Source organism: Esox lucius, chromosome 15 (assembly GCF_011004845.1).
Source record: "Esox lucius isolate fEsoLuc1 chromosome 15, fEsoLuc1.pri, whole genome shotgun sequence".
In the NCBI taxonomy this organism is placed as follows: domain Eukaryota; kingdom Metazoa; phylum Chordata; class Actinopteri; order Esociformes; family Esocidae; genus Esox; species Esox lucius.
In genome coordinates this window covers 23097475-23116739 of record NC_047583.1, presented here as the reverse complement: position 1 = coordinate 23116739, position 19265 = coordinate 23097475, and the positions used below count along the sequence as shown (strand labels likewise).

Sequence of the window (19265 nt, the reverse complement as noted above, 5' to 3'; positions counted from 1 at the left end):
ACCTTTGTTTGCAATTACAGAGAGCATACGTTTCCTGTAGTTCTTGATCAGGTTTGCACACACTGCAGCGGGGATTTTGGCCCACTTTGTTGCTCTTGGGGTTGTACTTATCCTTCTTCTTCCTCCAAACACGGCGAGTGGAGTTTAGACCAAAAAGCTCTATTTTTGTCTCATCAGACCACATGACCTTCCATTCCTCCTCTGGATCATCCAGATGGTCATTGGCAAACTTCAGACGGGCCTGGACATGCGCTGGCTTGAGCAGGGGGACCTTGCGTGCGCTGCAGGATTTTAATCCATGACGCCGTAGTTTGTTACTAATGGTTTTCTTTGCTACTGTGGTCCCAGTTCCTTTCAGGTCATTGACAAGGTCCTGCCGTGTAGTTCTGGGCTGATCCCTCACCTTCCCACATGATCATTGATGCCCCACGAGGTGAGATCTTGCATGGAGCTCCAGACCGAGTGAGATTGGCCATCATCTTGAACTTCTTCCATTTTCTAATAATTGCGCCAACAGTTGTTGCCTTCTTACCAAGCTGCTTGCCTATTGTCCTGTAGCCCATTCCAGCCTTGTGCAGGTCTACAATTTTATCCCTGATGTCCTTACACAGCTCTCTGGGCTTGGCCATTGTGAAGAGGTTGGAGTCTGTTTGATTGAGTGTGTGAACAGGTGTCTTTTGTACAGGTAACGCGTTCATACAGCTGCAGTTAATACAGGTAATGAGTTCAAACAGGTGCAGTTAATACAGGTAATGAGTGGAGAACAGGAGGGCTTCTTAAAGAAAAACCAACTGGTCTGTGAGAGCCAGAATTCTTACTGGTTGGTAGGTGATCAAATACTTATGTCATGCAATAAGATGCAAATTAATTATAAAAAAATCATACAAAGTGATTTTCTGGATTTTCTGTCTCTCACAGTTGAAGTGTACCTATGATAACAATTACAGACCTCTACATGCTTTGTAAGTAAAAAAAACCTGCAAAAACGACAGTGTATCAAATACTTGTTCTCCCCACTGTACCTGCTATAGCATCACTCATGTTAGCTTACTCTCTTCATTATGCAGAGAGAAAGAGAGACTTTTTTCTTTCTGAATCCACTAAAATGCAGTAACAATCCTATATTTATTAGCCTATGAGGGCATGCCTATGTAGTTAATATAGTGTACAGTAGGCTTACCAACTGCATACACACTATTTACCGTGAAATTAGCATCTGGTGTGTCTGGACTGGAGCATAGACTTCTCAAAAAAGGTTCATTTTTAACAGTATCTACAGATTTAAGCACTTAAAGATGTCTGCATTTGGGTGCTGAAATCTGCGATGAGTTGAGGACTGTTGTCGGGTACTGGGTGCCTGCCATCACTAATCAACACTGTAAAGTTGGAAATGATGAAATAACATGATGTTCTCTAGATCCCACTTACATTAGTCTCCCTCCTGTACTGTATTCCTGCCCTCCCTCTTTCACCTCTCCCTCCTATGTTTACTAGAGATTTGCATCATTGTAACATTGTAACCAACACAGAATCACAGCAGTACCTCCTAGTTTCTGCATTTTTTAATGTAAATTAATCATTACTGTAGATCATTTCTCAATAATGGCCAGGATTGAAGCAACTTGAGGCATACACACACTGACACACTCACACACACTCACACAAACAAATATACGCACGCACACACTCTCACACACACAAACATACACACATACACACACAATAAATGGCATAAACAAAGGAGGAAAATATTGCCTTTTTTCATCAGGGAGTGGTCCTAAGCACACAAAGGTTGGGGACAGGCTGGCAACATCTTAACTACTGCTAAATGCTTCCTTTAATTTCAGATAGCCAGGGAATCAGTTATTGCAGTGCCAGTGGAAGAACACACATTCTCTCAGACATACTGTACACATCATAGCATGTACACAGTCACACACACACACACACACACACACAAACCCTTTTCATATTTAAGATGTTTGGATTTATTTGTATTTAAGGAGCAGGTCTTCTCTGAATAGACCTACATTATGTTACAAATCCATAGGAACAATTATGAAGAGGCCATTATGGTGTCAGTAATAACAAGAAATACTGTACATCATCTGTGGGCGATGTAACTGTTGTGTGCAGAAATGAATGAAGTTTGAGTGTGAGTACAGTAGTTCTATCTTTGAGTCCTAAAAGTCTATAGCCACATCTGTTTGGCTCACTTCATAAGAAAGGCAACCATGATGAATTTGATCGCTTGATTGGTTGATTTATAAGGCAGACAGTCATCCTCTTTGCCCTTCCCATTCTGAAATGACTGCCATCTTCTCCCTTCCCCATAGTCAGTCAATCAGACGCGTGCACTTTGCGTCTCAAACCGCACTCTTATTTCCTATTTAGTGCACTGCTTTTGACCAGGGCCTGGGCAATTTGGGATGCAGCCACAGTTTACCATCCGTATGGCACTCTCCAGTCTATCTAAGCACTTTGGAATGGGAGCTCCCGGTTCATTGGGACAGAAAGACATTAGGGAGACATTAGGGTGGATAATGAGTGTATTCTTCTATTTTAGTTGACAGCCTCACCTTGGCAGAGGTAATTGAAGCCTACAAGAGGAGCTGTGACAAGCACCAGGTGGAACCCAACGCCAAGATTCTGGAACAACTTGAGGTACATTCTACAGAGATCCTATTAACGTTCAAGTTGTATGTAATCCAATGGTACGTGTACATGTCTAGAAAAGATTTAGAACTAGATTCTAGAACTAAGATTGCTTCAAAGTCATATTCCATAAGTGTTGTTTATTTCAACACCATTTTATATTTCGTTTTTGAAACTTGCTATAGAGTATGTTTTAACCCGCTGAAAATAATCCCCTAATTTAAAAAAAAAATTCTACAGTGGAGAAATGTTGAGATTGTGGTGCATGATATGAGGTATGATCAGACAGCTATCAATCATTACACTACCCAGTGATATGAATAATCTCTAACTACATTGATTTGTGGTGACAGGAGAAAGTTTCACCTTAATGCAACCAAATTTCACTACAGATAGGCAGAGATATTGCTGTACCTTGGCTTTACAGCAGACACCCACAGTGGTAGACACACGGTGAGACTGCACATATTACGATTCCAAGGGTAATTTAAATCAGTTTGTCCAATCAGCCTCAATCAGGCTTATTGCACAAAAAATTTGAACAGCATCTCTAATGCAAACAAGAGGCTAAGAGCAGGTTAACTACTACATTGGATTTAAGTTGGTGACTTTGTAAATAGTAGCACAGCAGAAAAAATACACACACACACACACACACACACGCAAACAGACGGACACACAAACATTACTCTGGTGAATGTGTAACACACATGCCAACATTTATAATTTATTTTATGTACATACTTACTTGGACTGGCCATGTTAAGAACATCAGTTTTCTTTTGCATAAATGAAAGATTAGATCAAGGAGAATTATTTGTTGGAAATTAGAGACTTAGCAGTGCTTGTATTAAACATGTACACACACACACCGAGAGAGAGAGAGAGTAATATCTTGGAGGTAGTAATGAACTCAATTGCATTTGAAACAAATGTAGGTGGTCCTCCTAAAGGAGCACATTCTGTGTGGTTAAGGAGTAGCTACGAGGAGAAATATTTAACCGAGAGAGAGGGGTGTGAGTGAATTCATAATAAGAGTGAGCTTAAAGAGCATATTTATTAAATTAGGTATTTTCAGGCAGGCGAATCCCCCTAAGGTTGTCCGTTGAAGACTATTTAAAGCTTTTATTGTACCCGTGGGCTTTCACTGTTTCTTTGAAATGTTTTAAGTGGATAAAACAGTATTGCTTTTGGTTACATCTTCATAAGAGTGGTAAACAATAATGGGTTTCAGTTCAGGGCCCAGGGCTTCCTTAGTAAAACACAGATTCTCTTACTGCTAATTTCATTTTCCCTCTGAAGTCCGGAATTTCATGAAGCTTTATTTTCTGGGTTAGATCATGTGATTATGTACATAATTCTGATAAGTCCTATCAACATAGTTAAGCCCTATTTAGGCATGGTGGGGGATGCTGCAATCATTCAGATTCAAATTGAGACACTTGACTTTGACAAGACACTGCTGGCATGTTTGGGAGTTCTTTCAATTGCTGTTGTCATTTAAAAGACGCACTGCTAAGTATGTGTTCTGTTTTAAGAAGTTTCATTTAATTCATTTCATTTTATTTAACTGTTCTGTCTATTTGTTGCTCCCCTATTGAAAACTGTGAAATGCACATTTGTTTGAAATACATAACTCCAAAATACTATAGACTGTAATCTCATTGTACTAAAAAGGAGCTAGTATTCTCTCTGGGTTGTAGGCACCAGGTGGAGGAGCCTAAGCTAGGAATTAGTTGCTTCTTGTTGAATCATTTAATGAATAGATATTGGTTATTTCACTTGCAGATTATTCAGTTGAGTGGACTGAGGAGAAATCAATTACCTCAACATAACTTCGCTATTTATTGAAGGATGAATTATCCCTCCCGGCGCAAAAGCTACCGACATGACATTTTACTGCTCTTAAATTTGTGAGGTCACGTTCAATTCACAGAAATATAGTTTTGTGAGCAGCTAATCCCCCCCCCCCCTTCAGGAATTGAAAGACAACAGAAAATCTTTGTGTTTTATATGCGAACCCTGCTGGTTTCTCAGCCTCTTGATTAGCATTGATATTGCACTGCTGAAGCGGCAGCCTATGCTTCCTATGCGTGTGGTGGTGTTACATGATCCCTGGTTGCTGCCAGCCAGTGTGCCTTTCACAGCGCACACAGATCTCTCTTTCTTGCCCCATGTAATTCTAAAGGGAACACTTTTTTTTTCCCCCTTTAAATGAAATGCATGCTGATTGTTATTGTGTCTCCCCTGGTGTAGAGAACAGGCGGACGAGAGGTAAATGTCACTAAGTGCTACACTATTTCCAAGGCTTGTTGTTAGTGCTTCAGACGCAAATAAAAGCCGAGTGAGGCCGAGAGAGAGATTTGAACGTTTGCGACTGAATGCGGTCTTATCAAAAAACAGCAGGGGAACTGGACACACGTCTCCGCGCTCATTACAGAGCAGACCGCGATAAGAGGGGATGCTTACCAGAGCATTTGAAATGCCATACCCACTGCTATCTGGGCGTGTGGGAGCCTTTGGGGGAGAGGGTTTCCTTTCCTTAGCTTGGCTGGAGGCCATTAGGAAGAACCCATACATGCTCACTGAAGACGGTAAACGCTTAGCCTAAGTGTCACTAGATCATCCTTTATTTTAAAGAGAAACAATTGTCTCCCCCTCTTCATATACATTTTAATTTAAATTGCCATTTCATTTGTGAACCTTCTAATAAGATGTGTTTGGTTTAGGTGAAATAAATCCAACAGTGGACACATGGCTGTGAAAATGTTTTTGACTGTGTGAGTGGAATAATAAATAATTGTTGTCTATTGACAGCCATAGTAGTTTTGATATTAGTGATTATTCTATTTTATTGCAGTGGTAATGTTCCTTTTGCCGTGACACTATCTTAATAAGATCAGAGATCTTGTAACATCCAGAGATCATGCACAGGTTTTTTTGAATAGTATAATTTCAAACCAAACATTTCACCCGTCAGAGGCAGTTCTGTCATCTGTGTCCTTCTCCCTCCTTCTCCGTTCTCCTTCTCCCTCCTTCTCCGTTCTCCTTCTCCCTCCTATGTCCTCTGTCTCTCCCTTCCTTTCAGCCCTCTAACTCAGGATCACTCAAAATCCATCAAAAAAGCACAGCATTTCTGATATGCAATAACGGTTTGTCCGCCCAGTGATATGACAGATTCACTTGTATCCAAACACCACCCAGACCTATTAACTGCATGGGCAGCCTTATAAAGGTTCAGGTGAAACATCCTCCGATACACACTTCCCCGTAAACACACACTTGCATGCAGACACACAGACAATGAAGGCAGGAGTGAATATAAACGTTATGTGTATAACTTCACAATAAAGTACTAATAATAATTTATTCAACCTCTATAATGGTTTGATAAAACATTTTCAGGAACAAAAAACATGCGAGCAATATATTATGACATGCTCAACCAGTAGAGGCCAAGTCTCTGAATGCTGCATCTTCAAAAGATTTACATGACATTTTTATTTACGTGAAGACTCATTAATAATGTTACAAAATGCACTATCATACATTTCAAGATCATTGCAGATGAATAGTGAAAGAAAATGGGAAATATTTTAAAGTCAATTAGAATTTTGTGTACGTTTTCGTTTTTTTTAATGATAAATTAAGTTACTAAATTTGTCTATGCTCTTTCTAGACACTGCAGGTTTAATTGCTAATTGTTAACTTGGAATGAATACATTTGCATATTAATTAGCTCCCAATTTACATTTTTAATTTGCTGCCTTCAAAGGGTGTGAGATAAAAGGTCGTGTTGTTTTAAATAATTTATCCTTTATTGCAGAAAAGATGCTGAAAGGAAAATGTGCGGGTGATTTTAACCCCTAAGAGCTTTAACTGTAGAAAAGTGCTCTGAAATGTATTTTTTTTTTCAACTAATTAAATGAGTAAGAAAAACAAGCCGCAGTGAAACATTTGTTAATACAAATCCACCCGTAGAGGCAGAGTGCAGGACTGGGAGTCCTGGACCGAATATGGAGTGAAGAATGGCAAATGCACCAGAGATGACTTCTCTAGAAGTCAAGTTTATAAACCACATCCCTCTCTGCCTGGGAGAGGGAAAGCTTTTCTTTTTATCACTCCATTTTGTTCCTCTCCCTCCTGACACATCAATAGATTTGGCACTGGGTCCCTTCATTTTTCTCCTCCATGCTAGGCAGCGCATCTCTGCAGAGCAAGAGGGAAAAGGAAGGGGACTCAAGTTCAGAAATTCAATAAGATGAAAAACACCAACTACTGAATTTGTGTGTGTGTGTGTGTCTACTGGGTGTGTGTGTGTGTGATCGCCTGGGTGTGTGTGTGTGTGTGTCTACTGGGTGTGTGTGTGTGTGTGATCGCCTGGGTGTGTATGTGTGTGTGTGTGTCTACTGGGTGTGTGTGTGTGATCGTCTGGGTGGGCGGGGGGGTTGTACCATCTCAAAAGGTTTGTACAGACATTCCTCACATCCCTGTTCTCTGTCTTCAACAGAATGTACACTGTACATTGACCGACCGTGGAATAATATTTGTCTCATGTTCTTTAATAAAATCCTCCCATCGAGGTTGCTCTGCCAAATACTTAGATGTAACGATATCGCAAAGTAGAACAATGTCGTAACTCATGCCGATACAGTGTTAAGTTAGGGCTTTTAATAAACTAAAACACACGGTCAGGTTTCTTTATGAATAAAATCTGGATACTTCAGAGGTAGACAGTGCAAGGCGTAAGAGGTGTTTTCTGTCCCAAAACTTGTCTTCGACACAATGCTTCTCATACACTATGGGAGGACAGGAACACGTGTGTCCTTTCTAGATTTAGTGTTATTTTGGTGCCTTTATGCAAACTGATCATTTCCAATGGTGATAATTTATATTTATATTTACAAAGTGTATTACTGTATATGTTGTGTTGGTTGATTATTGTAGTTTTGTAATACAATAATGTTATATTTTACTGGGATCATCTGAACCTTGCTACTAGATGGGGAAATATAGGAAATCATTCCTTCAAGTTATTTTTTACTTTCATGTCCTTTGAACAATGTATCATATTTAAGGATGAAAGAAAACATGCCGAATATGAGAATAAGCCGGTGGCGTCCTCACACAGTGGAATTTATCAAAACGGTGATGACGTGCGTTCAGTTCCTCCACTTGATGTGAAGAGAGAAAGAGTTGAAATGATCGCATTCCTTCCCCGACATACACAGGCATAGCTGATGTGAAAGAGATGGAGAGGGAGACAAGGAAACATGGCATTGGGAGTTTCTTTTTTTAAAATCTGCATTTATAGAGGGATTCTCGCTCCTCCACTACTTGGCTGTTCCGTTCTGGTTGTCAGGAGAAGAAAAGATTACTGTTTCTACTATCCATGCAATTATGTCACCTTTGGAGATTGATGTAGTCAAATTAGATGTATGTGGAACAGTGGCTTGGCAAATGAACGCCTCAACAGATGACCAGCTGTTACTAATTAATATACACTGGTTAATTAGGACGTGGTGTTGCCATCAACAGTAAACTGTGTGAAATCCATAATTCATGCTCTCATGTTGCAGTTGTGGTGGTGGCCGGGGAAGCAAGAGCTTATAACTCTGAACAAACAAGTCGGAGAGCAAGAGAGCCAAAGAGCCAAAGAGATATTGAGGAGATGGCTGAAGGCTCATGTTTGAGGGGTACGCTAAATGTATTGTTGATGATGAATATTAAATAATTCGCTCGCTCTCTCTCACACTCTCTTTCTCTCTCTCTCTTTCTCTCTCTCTCTTTCTCTCTCTCTCTCTCTTTCTCTCTCTCTATTTCTCACTCTACCACTCGCAGCAGGCTATCTGTTTAAATGGCAGGTCCCCATGTCTGGATTTGAAAGGTAAGCTAAAAGGTTTGTTATATTCCCCTGAACACTTTTATTTACTGCAAACAATATAAAGAATGTCATGCAGTACAATAATTTTTTACGGTTTGATTCATGCAAATGATTATTGCAACCATTACAAGAACGCATCACAGTATTACCACTCTTTAAAGTTACTAGCCCTTCAGTCATCACATTCCATTACGTGAGACGTATTATTTCCAAGTGGTCACTGGTTCACTGTTATACATTTACAGCACCAGTACAATTGAAATGATAAATGAGCGTGTCATGCCTCTGTTGCTGCAGAGCTCCACAGCCACCCCGCCCAACATGATTCCAACATGGGGTCAGCGTGTTCCTCCCGCACCCCCCACCTCACCCCCCGTGGGGGTGATGACATCCTGCGTTGGTTATTATCTTCCCCAACACAGAGGGGATTAGATAAGAGGGGATTTTCGTTCCCCCTTCCATCAGTTCCCCCTGTTCCTATGGTACATTTAATATATATATATATATAAATAATAATTTTACAAATGATTATGCTAATGATGTATAAATGAGGATGTGTGTGACTGTGGGCTGTGAGCCATGTGCTGTTTGCCGCCGCCCCCCGCCCCCCCCCCCCCGCACCCCCCCCCCCCCCCGCCTCCGCGGTCACGGAGATAAGAGTTTATGAAGGAAATGAGGGAAGAAGCTAGGGCTTCTAATAGAGGCGGACTGATGCGGCGGCCATCAAAGTCTTTCTCTAGGCTTTGTTTAAAAGTCATCTGGTGTTGAATAATCAGACACCCTTTGATTCATGAGGGAGGGAGGGAGGGCAGTGGACAGGATCTTATTTGAAAGAGAACGTCTTTGGCCTTTTTATGCATCACACTATTAACTAACTACAAGTCACATCCTCTGTGAAGACACATGTCTTCTTTCAGAGATTCCTGTACATCTTTATGGCAAAGTACAACAAAAAAGATGAGCCTGGTTAAAGATTTATTATTTACTTTTACTAAGGGGTTGGGGGAGGTTGCTTTGGGTTCTCTAGTCTCCCTGAGTTTCCTACCAAAAAAAATTCCAATCACAAAATAACATTAACTCCTGACTGGGGACGTTGCAATCTGACTGTTAGCAAACAGTCCCAATTATCTTCTGTTTGATTGCTTTCTCTACTCAGGTGAGCGATTAGACAGCCACTCCTGCGAGGCTCTGGAAGTCATACTGAAATCACTGAGCTTTGATTTCATCAATCTACAAGCGGCAGAGCTGGAGGAAAATGTGAGTTTTATGAGCAACATTTTTTTTAATCCATTTTTCCTCTCCAATTCGGTTTCGTATTCAGCTTTCCCTCTGTATCGGATTTTACTCTCCATCAAAAGAACTGGGAACTCCATTACTATGAAGCTGTTGAATTTAAACCTGGCTCCCTCACTGTTATATATTTTTTCTTCCAGGGAGTATCGTCCTTGCTGGATATGATTTTGTATTATGAATCTACCACCCATCTTGACATCTCTGACAACACAGGCATGGGGATATCTGGTTGGAAGGCTCTCTCTCATTTGATAAAGCAGGTATGTAGTTCGCTGTAATCTGTTTCTGTGTGTGGATTTAGGCCAGGGCTGTGAGAGTGAACTGCTACTCACACAATTGCCTGGTCTCAGGAAGAAACAGAGTGTACTGTAAAAGTAAGGAGGAAGAAGAGTGAACTGCTCACACACACACACACACACACAGATACATACATAGACACACACACACACACGCACACACACAAACCCAGATACACACAGACAAACCCACCCACACACACTCACACAGACAAACACAAATATACAAACACACACCATTACCTCAGTCAGGGCCTCAAACTTCATTAGAATGGGCATCTGATTGAACCAGCAGAGCCTGTAGAGATGATCCAGCGGATTCAAAATGTCATTTCTGAAGGCCTATCTGCCTGCCTGGTCGGTCCTTGGAGTGTGTGTCTCCACGGGCCCAGGGCAGGATGCACGGAAAGCAGGGGAAACCTTCCCAAGCATCTCACCTAACTAGCCTGAGACTGAATAGAGAGGTTAGATTACTGGCTGCCTCTTAGATACCGACAGATAGATGAGGGATCTAGCAGTCATTTGCCAATGACATAATAAGCCCTGATGACAACCCCCTCCACTGTTCCCTGTTCTGTTAGTCTTTCAGATACCTGGATGGGGTGGGTTAGTTATGGTGTAAATTCACTCCAACTTTTCTTCAATTAGTGCTCTTGTTCTTAGATGAAAGAGAAAGTGAGTTTTTGCCTTTTGGTGAAATGGACTTCAAGGGTAGGACCTAAAGCCAACTCTTAGGCAAAATTACACAAGATCAATCAAAATCGCTTCTATATAGAGAGAGAGCGAGAGAGAGAGAGAGGGGGGGGGGGAGACAGCAGGAACTAAAAATCTGGACATGTTTGATGTGCCGACTGGACCGGCAAAGACATGGAGGGAGGAGTGGAGACTAACAATGGCCCCTAGATCTTCCACGCTGTCTCCATCACTCTCTTCTCTCCTTAAGACAGGCCAGTGTTCGACGAGAAGAGTTGAAACCTGGAGGCCAGTCCGCACCTTCACGTTTTTTTCTTTTTAACCTGAGCAACTTGCAGTTACTTCACAGCATTCGTTACCTTTCAGCCATTAAGCAGCCGCTGTTATGAAGGGGCGAAAGCCTTGCGAGATCAGTAGTTCAATCTAACATTCTTTCTGGTACCAGTCAGATGCTATAACCTCCAGGCTACCTGCACTCCTTCAACCACACCTGCCTCAAATCCTTCTACCTCTTACTTATAGTGAGTGTTATTTTGGCTGACTGGCAATTCTTACAGTGTTTAATGGTGTAAAAATATGTTTTGTTTATAGTTCTGTCCACACTTGGGGTAAAGAAGGCTAGCGCTTCAGTCTCACCTTTTCACTCTCTTCCTTCCTTACCCTTGAGGCTCCGCCCCTCCCTCCTGCCTCCCCCCTGCCTCCCTCCTGCCTCCCACCCTCCCACCTCCATTCCTCCCTCCCTAACCCTTCTCATCTCTCCTTTTCTGACAGGTTCTTGAAGTGTTTGATCAGAAGTGAGCTACAGAGGCCAGTCCGTAGCCTGGCATCTTAGACCCTCACGTTGTCTCTCTCCTGGCTCTGTCACTCTCTGCCCCTGTCATCCCCTGGCCTTCTATCTCTGTTCCCCTCCAAGTCTCTCTGACTTTGTCTTCCTTTATCTCTGTCCGCTGTCCACTATCCCTTGCTTCACTCTTTCGTTTTCTCTTTCTGTCCCAAATACCTCTTCTCTCTCCTTGTCTGATGAGATACCTTCATGTGAAAAAGGCAACTACATTTCCTGGAAAGTTGTCTTGTTTTGGGACACATGGATGTTAGAGCTAAATTCCAACCACCTTCATTGATATGTGGAAAATGTTAGTACACCACTATCATTGTTTTCACGTAAAATGGCTAAACTGAGAATCAGGGGGCACCAAAACAAGTGCATTAGAATGTAACTTGGACAAGTCCAGTGTTCCATCAAGATTAGATGCTTGGCCTAGTTTGGTTTTAACGATATGTGTGTATGGTCACACATCATAGCAATGTCAAAAGATCTATCCAAAGCCCTCAGAAGAAAGATTACTGAAGTCTAGAAGCAGTTTCTTGGAAAACCATTTCCAAGAAATGTTAAATACATTATTCCACAACACCGCCAGATAATTTACAAATGGAGGACATTCCAGTTCATTGGCAGTCTACATAGGACAGGTCCTACCACCAAATCCAGGCCAAGAGCTGACTTAAAAACATCTTAAGAACCCCAGGGAAACATCAAAAGATCTGAAGGCCTCCCTTGCCACAATACATTTCTAGGTGCATGAGTCAACTGTCTGAAAGAGACTGCACAAACTTTGTCTATATGGGAGGTCAGGAAGGATGAAGCCGCCGCTCTTAATAAAGAGTACCAAGACATGGCTGTCAGACGATTTCTTGGGTAAAGACCAAAACATCAGTATGTACAGTGAGGATTATTTCTTTTGATCCCCTGCTAATTTTGTACGTTTGCCCACTGACAAAGAAATTGTCAGTCTATAATTTTAATGGTAGGTTTGTTTGAACAGTGAGAGACAGAATAACAACAACAATCCAGAAAAACGCATGTCAAAAATGTAAATAAATTGATTTGCATTTTAATGAGTGAAATAAGTATTATCAATCAGAAAGATTTCTGGCTCCCAGGTGTCTTTTATACAGGTAACGAGCTGAGATTAGGAGCACACTCTTAAAGGGGGTGCTCCTAATCTCAGATTGTTACCTGTATAAAAGACACCTGTCCACAAAAGCAATCGATCAATCAGATTCCAAACTCTCCACCATGGCCAAGACCAAAGAGCTGTCCAAGCAGGGACAAGATTGTAGACCTACAAGGCTGGAATGGGTTACAAGACCATCGCAAAGCAGCTTGGTGAGAAGGTGACAACAGTTGGCATAATTATTCGCAAATGGAAGAAACACAAAAGAACTGTCAATCTCCCTCGGTCTGGGGCTCCATGCAAGATCTCACCTTGTGGAGTTGCATTGATCATGAGAATGGTGAGGAATCAGCCCAGAACTATACGGGAGGATCTTTTCCATTATCTCAAGGCTGCTGGGTTCATAGTCACCAAGAATACAATTGGTAACACACTACGCCGTGAAGGACTGAAACCCTGCAGCACCCGCAATGTCCCCCTGCTCAAGAAAGCACATGTACAGGCCCGTATGAAGTTTGCCAATGAACATCTGAATGATTCAGAGGAGAAATGGGAGAAAGTGTTGTGGTCAGATGAGACCAAAATTGAGCTCTTTGACATACACATCAACGTACATACATACATACACATCAACTCAACTCACCGTGTTTGGAGGAGGAGGAATGCTGCCTATGACCCCAAGAACACCATCCCCACCATCAAACATGGAGGTGGAAACATACTTTGGGGGTGTTTTTCTGCTAAGGGGACAAGACAACTTCACTGCATTAAAGGGACGATGGACGGGGCCGTCAAACCTTGGGTGAGAACCTCCTTCCCTCAGCCAGGGCATTGAAAATGGGTCATGGATGGGTATTCCAGCATGACAATGACCCAAAACACACGGCCAAGACAACAAAGGAGTGGCTCAAGAAGAAGCACATGAAGGTCCTGGAGTGGTTTAGCCAGTCTCCAGACCATAATCCCATAGAAAATCTGTTGAGGGAGATGAAGGTTTGAGTTGCCAAACGTCAGCCTCGAAACCTTATTGACTTGGAGAAGATGTGCAAAGAGGAGGGGGACAAAATCCCTCCTGTGATGTGTGCAAACCTGGTGGCCAACTACAAGAAACATCTGACCTCTGTGATTGCCAACAAGGGTTTTGCAGAGGGGTCGAATACTTATTTCATTCATAAAAATGCAAATCAATTTCAATTTTTTTTGACTCTCACTGTTCAAATAAACTTAGCATTAAAATTATAGACTGATTATTTCAGTCAGTGGGCAAACGTAAAAAATCAGCAGGGGATCAAATATATTTTTTTCCCTCACTGTACAGTATACATTAAAGAGTTAAATGTGGAGTTGTTCGGCTGCAATGCCAAACAATGGAATTTTTTGGCAAAAACAAAACACTATTTAAAATGAAGAAACTCTTACCAATTATATGAGTAATAAAAGGCGGTTGCATTATGACTTGGGGCTGCTTTTCTCCCTCAGGACCTGTCCAACCATGTATTCCATATTGAGGAGAATGTGAGGCCTGTCAAAATGTTGAAATGTATCCAAACATGGATTTTGCAACAGGACTAAAACACACAAGTAAAGTTACAACTTAAAGCTCAAAAATAAGAAATGTAATGGTTATGTAATGGCAGAGATATAGCCCGGATTTCAATCCTATCAAAACTCTTTAGGGGGATTGAAGTGGACAAGAAAGCTCTTGAACAAGAATAAATTACTTTAAAGTATAATCTTTCCATGTCATGTATTAAATTGCATTATCTTCATCTGTTGTTAGTGTTGAAGTGAATATTACATATCTATGTCCAAAAATGTATCAAAGAAATAAAATTTTCCGGTGGGTGTACATATTTTTTATATGACAGTTTGTGTCTATCCTCAATGCAGAGTGTGTTGATGGAAGTTGATTTCTTTTTGTGTGTGTGTGTGTGTGTGTGTGTGTGTGTAGAGTGTGTGTCTGTGCAGGCTGGATGTGTGTAATGTGGCTCTACAACAGTATCCAGTCCAAGTCCTGTCAACAGCCCTCCTCAACAGCAGACTCACCGTGTTGCGCCTCCAAAGCGCCCAGCTCAGTGGCAGACCCCTCTTCACACTGGGTACGACCTACTCTTGCACATATCATCAGCACATACACACACACACATATACATACACACACACACACACACACACACACATATCATCAGCACATACACGTATACATACACACACACACACACCCACACACTTATCATCAGCACATACACACACACAGATACATACACACACACAGACATACACACATATCATCAACACATAGACACACACAGATATATACACACAAACACAGACATACACATAAACAGAGATATACACATACAGAGAGACATACACACACACTTATCATCAGCACATACACACACACAGATACATACACACACACACACACACACACACACATATCATCAACACATACACACACAGATACATACAAACACACAGACATTCACACACACATATCATCAACACACACAGAGACATACACATACAGAGATACATACACATACACACAGAGACATACACACACACAGAGACATACACACACACAGAGACATACACACACACAGAGACATACACATACACACAAAGACATACACATACACCTACAGAGAGACATACACACAGAGACATACACATACACAAAGACATACACCTATCATTAACACACACAGACATACACACACAGAGACATACACATACACATATCATCAACACACACAGAGACATACACACACACAGAGAGACATACAGGTGCTGGTCATAAAATTAGAATATCATCAAAAAGTTTATTTATTTCAGTAATTCCATTGAAAAAGTGAAGTGAAGTGAAACATGTATAATGTATACATTCATTCCACACAGACTGATATATTTCAAGTGTTTATTTATTTTAATTGTGATGATTATAACTGACAACTAATGAAAACCCCAAATTCAGTATCTCAGAAAATGTGAATATTGTGAATAGGTTCAATATTAAAGACACCTGGTGCCACACTCTAATCAGCTAATTATAGTGTATATACACTATAATTAGCACCAGATGAATTTGGGATTTTCATTTGGGATATATATATATATATACACTATAAATGGCCTTAGTTTGACTTTCAGGTGTCTAAGACGTTTGCACAGTACTGGACAGGGCTGTTAAACGATTAAAATAATTGAGCGTGGCAATTAATTGCATTATCTTATGCAGTTAATCGCAATTGATAGCAATTTTGGAATTGTTCAACTTTGGCCATAAATATACAATTGTCTGTTTAAAAAGCAGTGAATTATGCTACAGACATACAAAAAAAAATTGTAAAGTGAAGATCAGACAAATCGTCCTCACTTGTCAATATTTTCCTTGGTTTATTATACTTTTCAGGACTTCACTCACATACACATAGAAATGGACACACACACACACACACACACACACCCACACACTGCAACAATGTATTCTTTCTGTTATAGCCTGAATGGACTCAGGAATACCTTTTGTGAGTGTGTGTGTGTGTGCGTGTGAGCGGGTGCTCAGTGTTGGTCTGTGCTCGGCCATGGCCAGCAGGAACAGATGACGGAGGACAAGGAGCGGAGGAGCAGATTTTGGCCCTGTGACCCTAACAGTGGGACTGGCCCAGGATTAGATGTCCTAATCTTCAACCTGTCACTTTACACACCGTTGCACAGATCCAGACCAGTGCCACGGCCAGAGACACTGTCCTCTATACTGATGCCTGGCTACAGACACACTGTAGCCAGGCATCAGACTAGCTCAATAACCAAGCGTTGTGGACCAGCAATTCAGATTTTAGACCGGTTCCGGCTACACCAAGTAGGGCTATGGACTTCACAATTATGAGAATTCTTCAAAAGCCTTGGAGTTTGTTCTACTGTTATAATTTAAAATAATATTTATGTAGTGCAACCCTTACGAAAATCAACAATGACACACGTTCTTTGTGACAATGACACATCAATATATCCTTTGGATTTGAAAGGATATATTGATGGGGTTCAAATACAGATTTCAGCTTCAATTTGAGGGTATTGTCATCCATATTGGACTAACCATTCAGTAAACACTAGGGTGTTTTGTACACTGTCCCCACAACTGAGGGGACCAAACGTATTTGGACACTTGTCTTCACAAGTGTCTCTGATTGGGAGGTGTCTTTGTTTGCATGATTAGCACAAGAATGCTGTCAATTTCTAATAAATCAGAACATCCATAAGAGTTAAAGCCAAAACATTATGCTTGTCGGTATCAACTGTTTGGTACTTTATGAAGAAGAAGATAAAAGCACTGGTTAAGTCCGCAATAACAAATGACCGACCAGACAAGGGGTACTTCTACTTCCCATAAAGAACAAAACCGCAACAAAGAACTTAAGAAAGTGCCCTGAGCCATGGTTTACTATGACACCGTGTCTATGTGGTATCAAGAATTGGATCATACAGCTTCAGTTAAATTATAAACTCATTTATAATTTGACCATGAATTCAGCCAAGTACAGTTTAAGGTTAAGATGAGAGGTTTTGCCAGTGTCACACCCTCCGGCGCTGCGGTGATGGCTTTGATCTTCGTATCCTCAGCGACCTTCATCGATCGGCTGGTGTTTCATCTATGGAAGGAACTGTGACGACGGAAGGAGACGTTCCTCCTCGCCAGAGCAACGGGTGTCCGGGCCGGTGGAGACAATGACCTGTATAAACCCATAAATGAGCCAGAGGAAGAGGCAGGCACAAACCCCCCCCCCCCCCTCGAACGTCCATACACACATGCATAACTGATACACACGCATACACACGCATTAGGTACACCGGAGAGCAGGGAATACACGCACACACATTGCCTCGTTTTGTTCCCAAAGACTGGCTCTGGTAAAGACAGAAGGGGCTGACATGTTTTTTGTGTTGTCTGTGTAGAGTGCTGTTGATGTACAAATCCCCCACACGTAGTGACCCATACTGACTCCATTTCAAGGCAAAGAAACAGCTGCACACGGTGAGCTGGGCCTTCTCGCCACTGAGACAGGGAAAAGGCCTGCATCTCATCAGAACCTTCTGAATTCATGTTCGGGCCATGTACCCCGCAGTACCCCACAGCCCCAACCTGGTCCCCCGTCCCCCTCCGCCTTTCACGGCGGGGGGGCCCAGCTGTGGATCATTGCCTTCGATCGTAGGGACCCTGATTGCGTTGCTCGGCGGGCCGCGCACCGTGGAGTCGTCCAGATCAATCCAGCGATCCCTCCATTTGGTTCCCACTGTGCCTGATGACAATGTTGGCATTCCACATGCAGCCCAAATCTACGGCAATCTACTTCATCGATCTGCCCAGGCCAGGCTGCATGACAAACCACACACAAGACACACACACTATTTACTACAACTCACTGACAGATGGAGTGCAGTCAAATTATTCTTCAAAATATATTTTGCGGAATATTGGGTGATTTTTATAACTTGAGTTGACTGTGAGGACTACCAGAAAGGCAACCGCTGACTTTCAAACATTTCTAATTTAGTCTAGTATGATTATGCTGCCATCGAATCAACCCTTATTTTCTTAGAAAAGTAACATTTCTTTTCTCTGGCTGTAGTGGGTGCTCTGAAGAACAACAGAATGCTCCGGGAGCTGTACCTGTCCAACAATGGTCTGAACAGTGAACAGGACTCTATGCAGATCAGAGACTTGCTTAGATATAACAGCATCATCCATTACTTGGACCTCAGTAATAACACTATTTCAGACTCAGGTACGGACACGGAATACATTATATTCACTGTCAAACTGATACCACAGAAGTGCATGTACCCTGGAACATAGTACGTCAAGAACAGGACCATTTTCCCTTTTAGTCACACATTGTTTCACTGTGGTCATTCGTTTAAGCTCTTAATGGCACTGTTTCACAAAGTGCTTTCTTTATCTTGTCTGATCTTGTGCAGGACTGGAGGAGATCTGTGGTGGTCTTAGAGTCCAAACCGAAGGACTGAAAGTTCTGATTCTGTGGAACAACCAAATTTCCCCAAATGGACTGGTGCATCTAGCTAACGTTCTGGTGGGGAACACAGGCTGTTGGGTGTTGATCTTCATTGAACAATATTAATCCTGGTTCATTATTTAAATGGGTTGAGCCAGGATCTTTCGTTTAACAGAGTTGATCCTGAATATTTATTTAAATGCATTGAGCCAGCATCTTTCGTTTAACAGAGTTGATCCTGGATTTTTATTTAAATGCATCGAGCCAGCATCTTTCGTTTAACAGAGTTGATCCTAAATTTTTATTTAAATGCATCGAGCCAGCAACTTTCGTTTAACAGAGTTGATCCTAAATTTTTATTTAAATGCATCGAGCCAGCATCTTTCATTTAACAGTGTTGATCCTGGATCTTCACAATGATCCTGGATTGTCATTTAGCTGCCCAAGCAGGACATTGTTTAAAAACATT

General features: G+C 41.6%; 1 protein-coding gene across 1 annotated transcript in view; it reads left to right on the top strand.

The window, feature by feature from the left end:
* The window catches only part of si:dkey-288a3.2 (protein phosphatase 1 regulatory subunit 37), a 44291-nt gene that overhangs the window by 1604 nt on the left and 23422 nt on the right, over positions 1-19265 (top strand). Inside the window, exons 3-9 of the mRNA XM_020053888.2 lie at positions 2567-2664; positions 8497-8542; positions 9696-9796; positions 9973-10092; positions 14728-14875; positions 18413-18568; positions 18762-18874. Coding sequence (XP_019909447.2) covers positions 2567-2664; positions 8497-8542; positions 9696-9796; positions 9973-10092; positions 14728-14875; positions 18413-18568; positions 18762-18874 — 782 coding nt within the window. The remainder of the gene's footprint in view (positions 1-2566; positions 2665-8496; positions 8543-9695; positions 9797-9972; positions 10093-14727; positions 14876-18412; positions 18569-18761; positions 18875-19265) is intronic.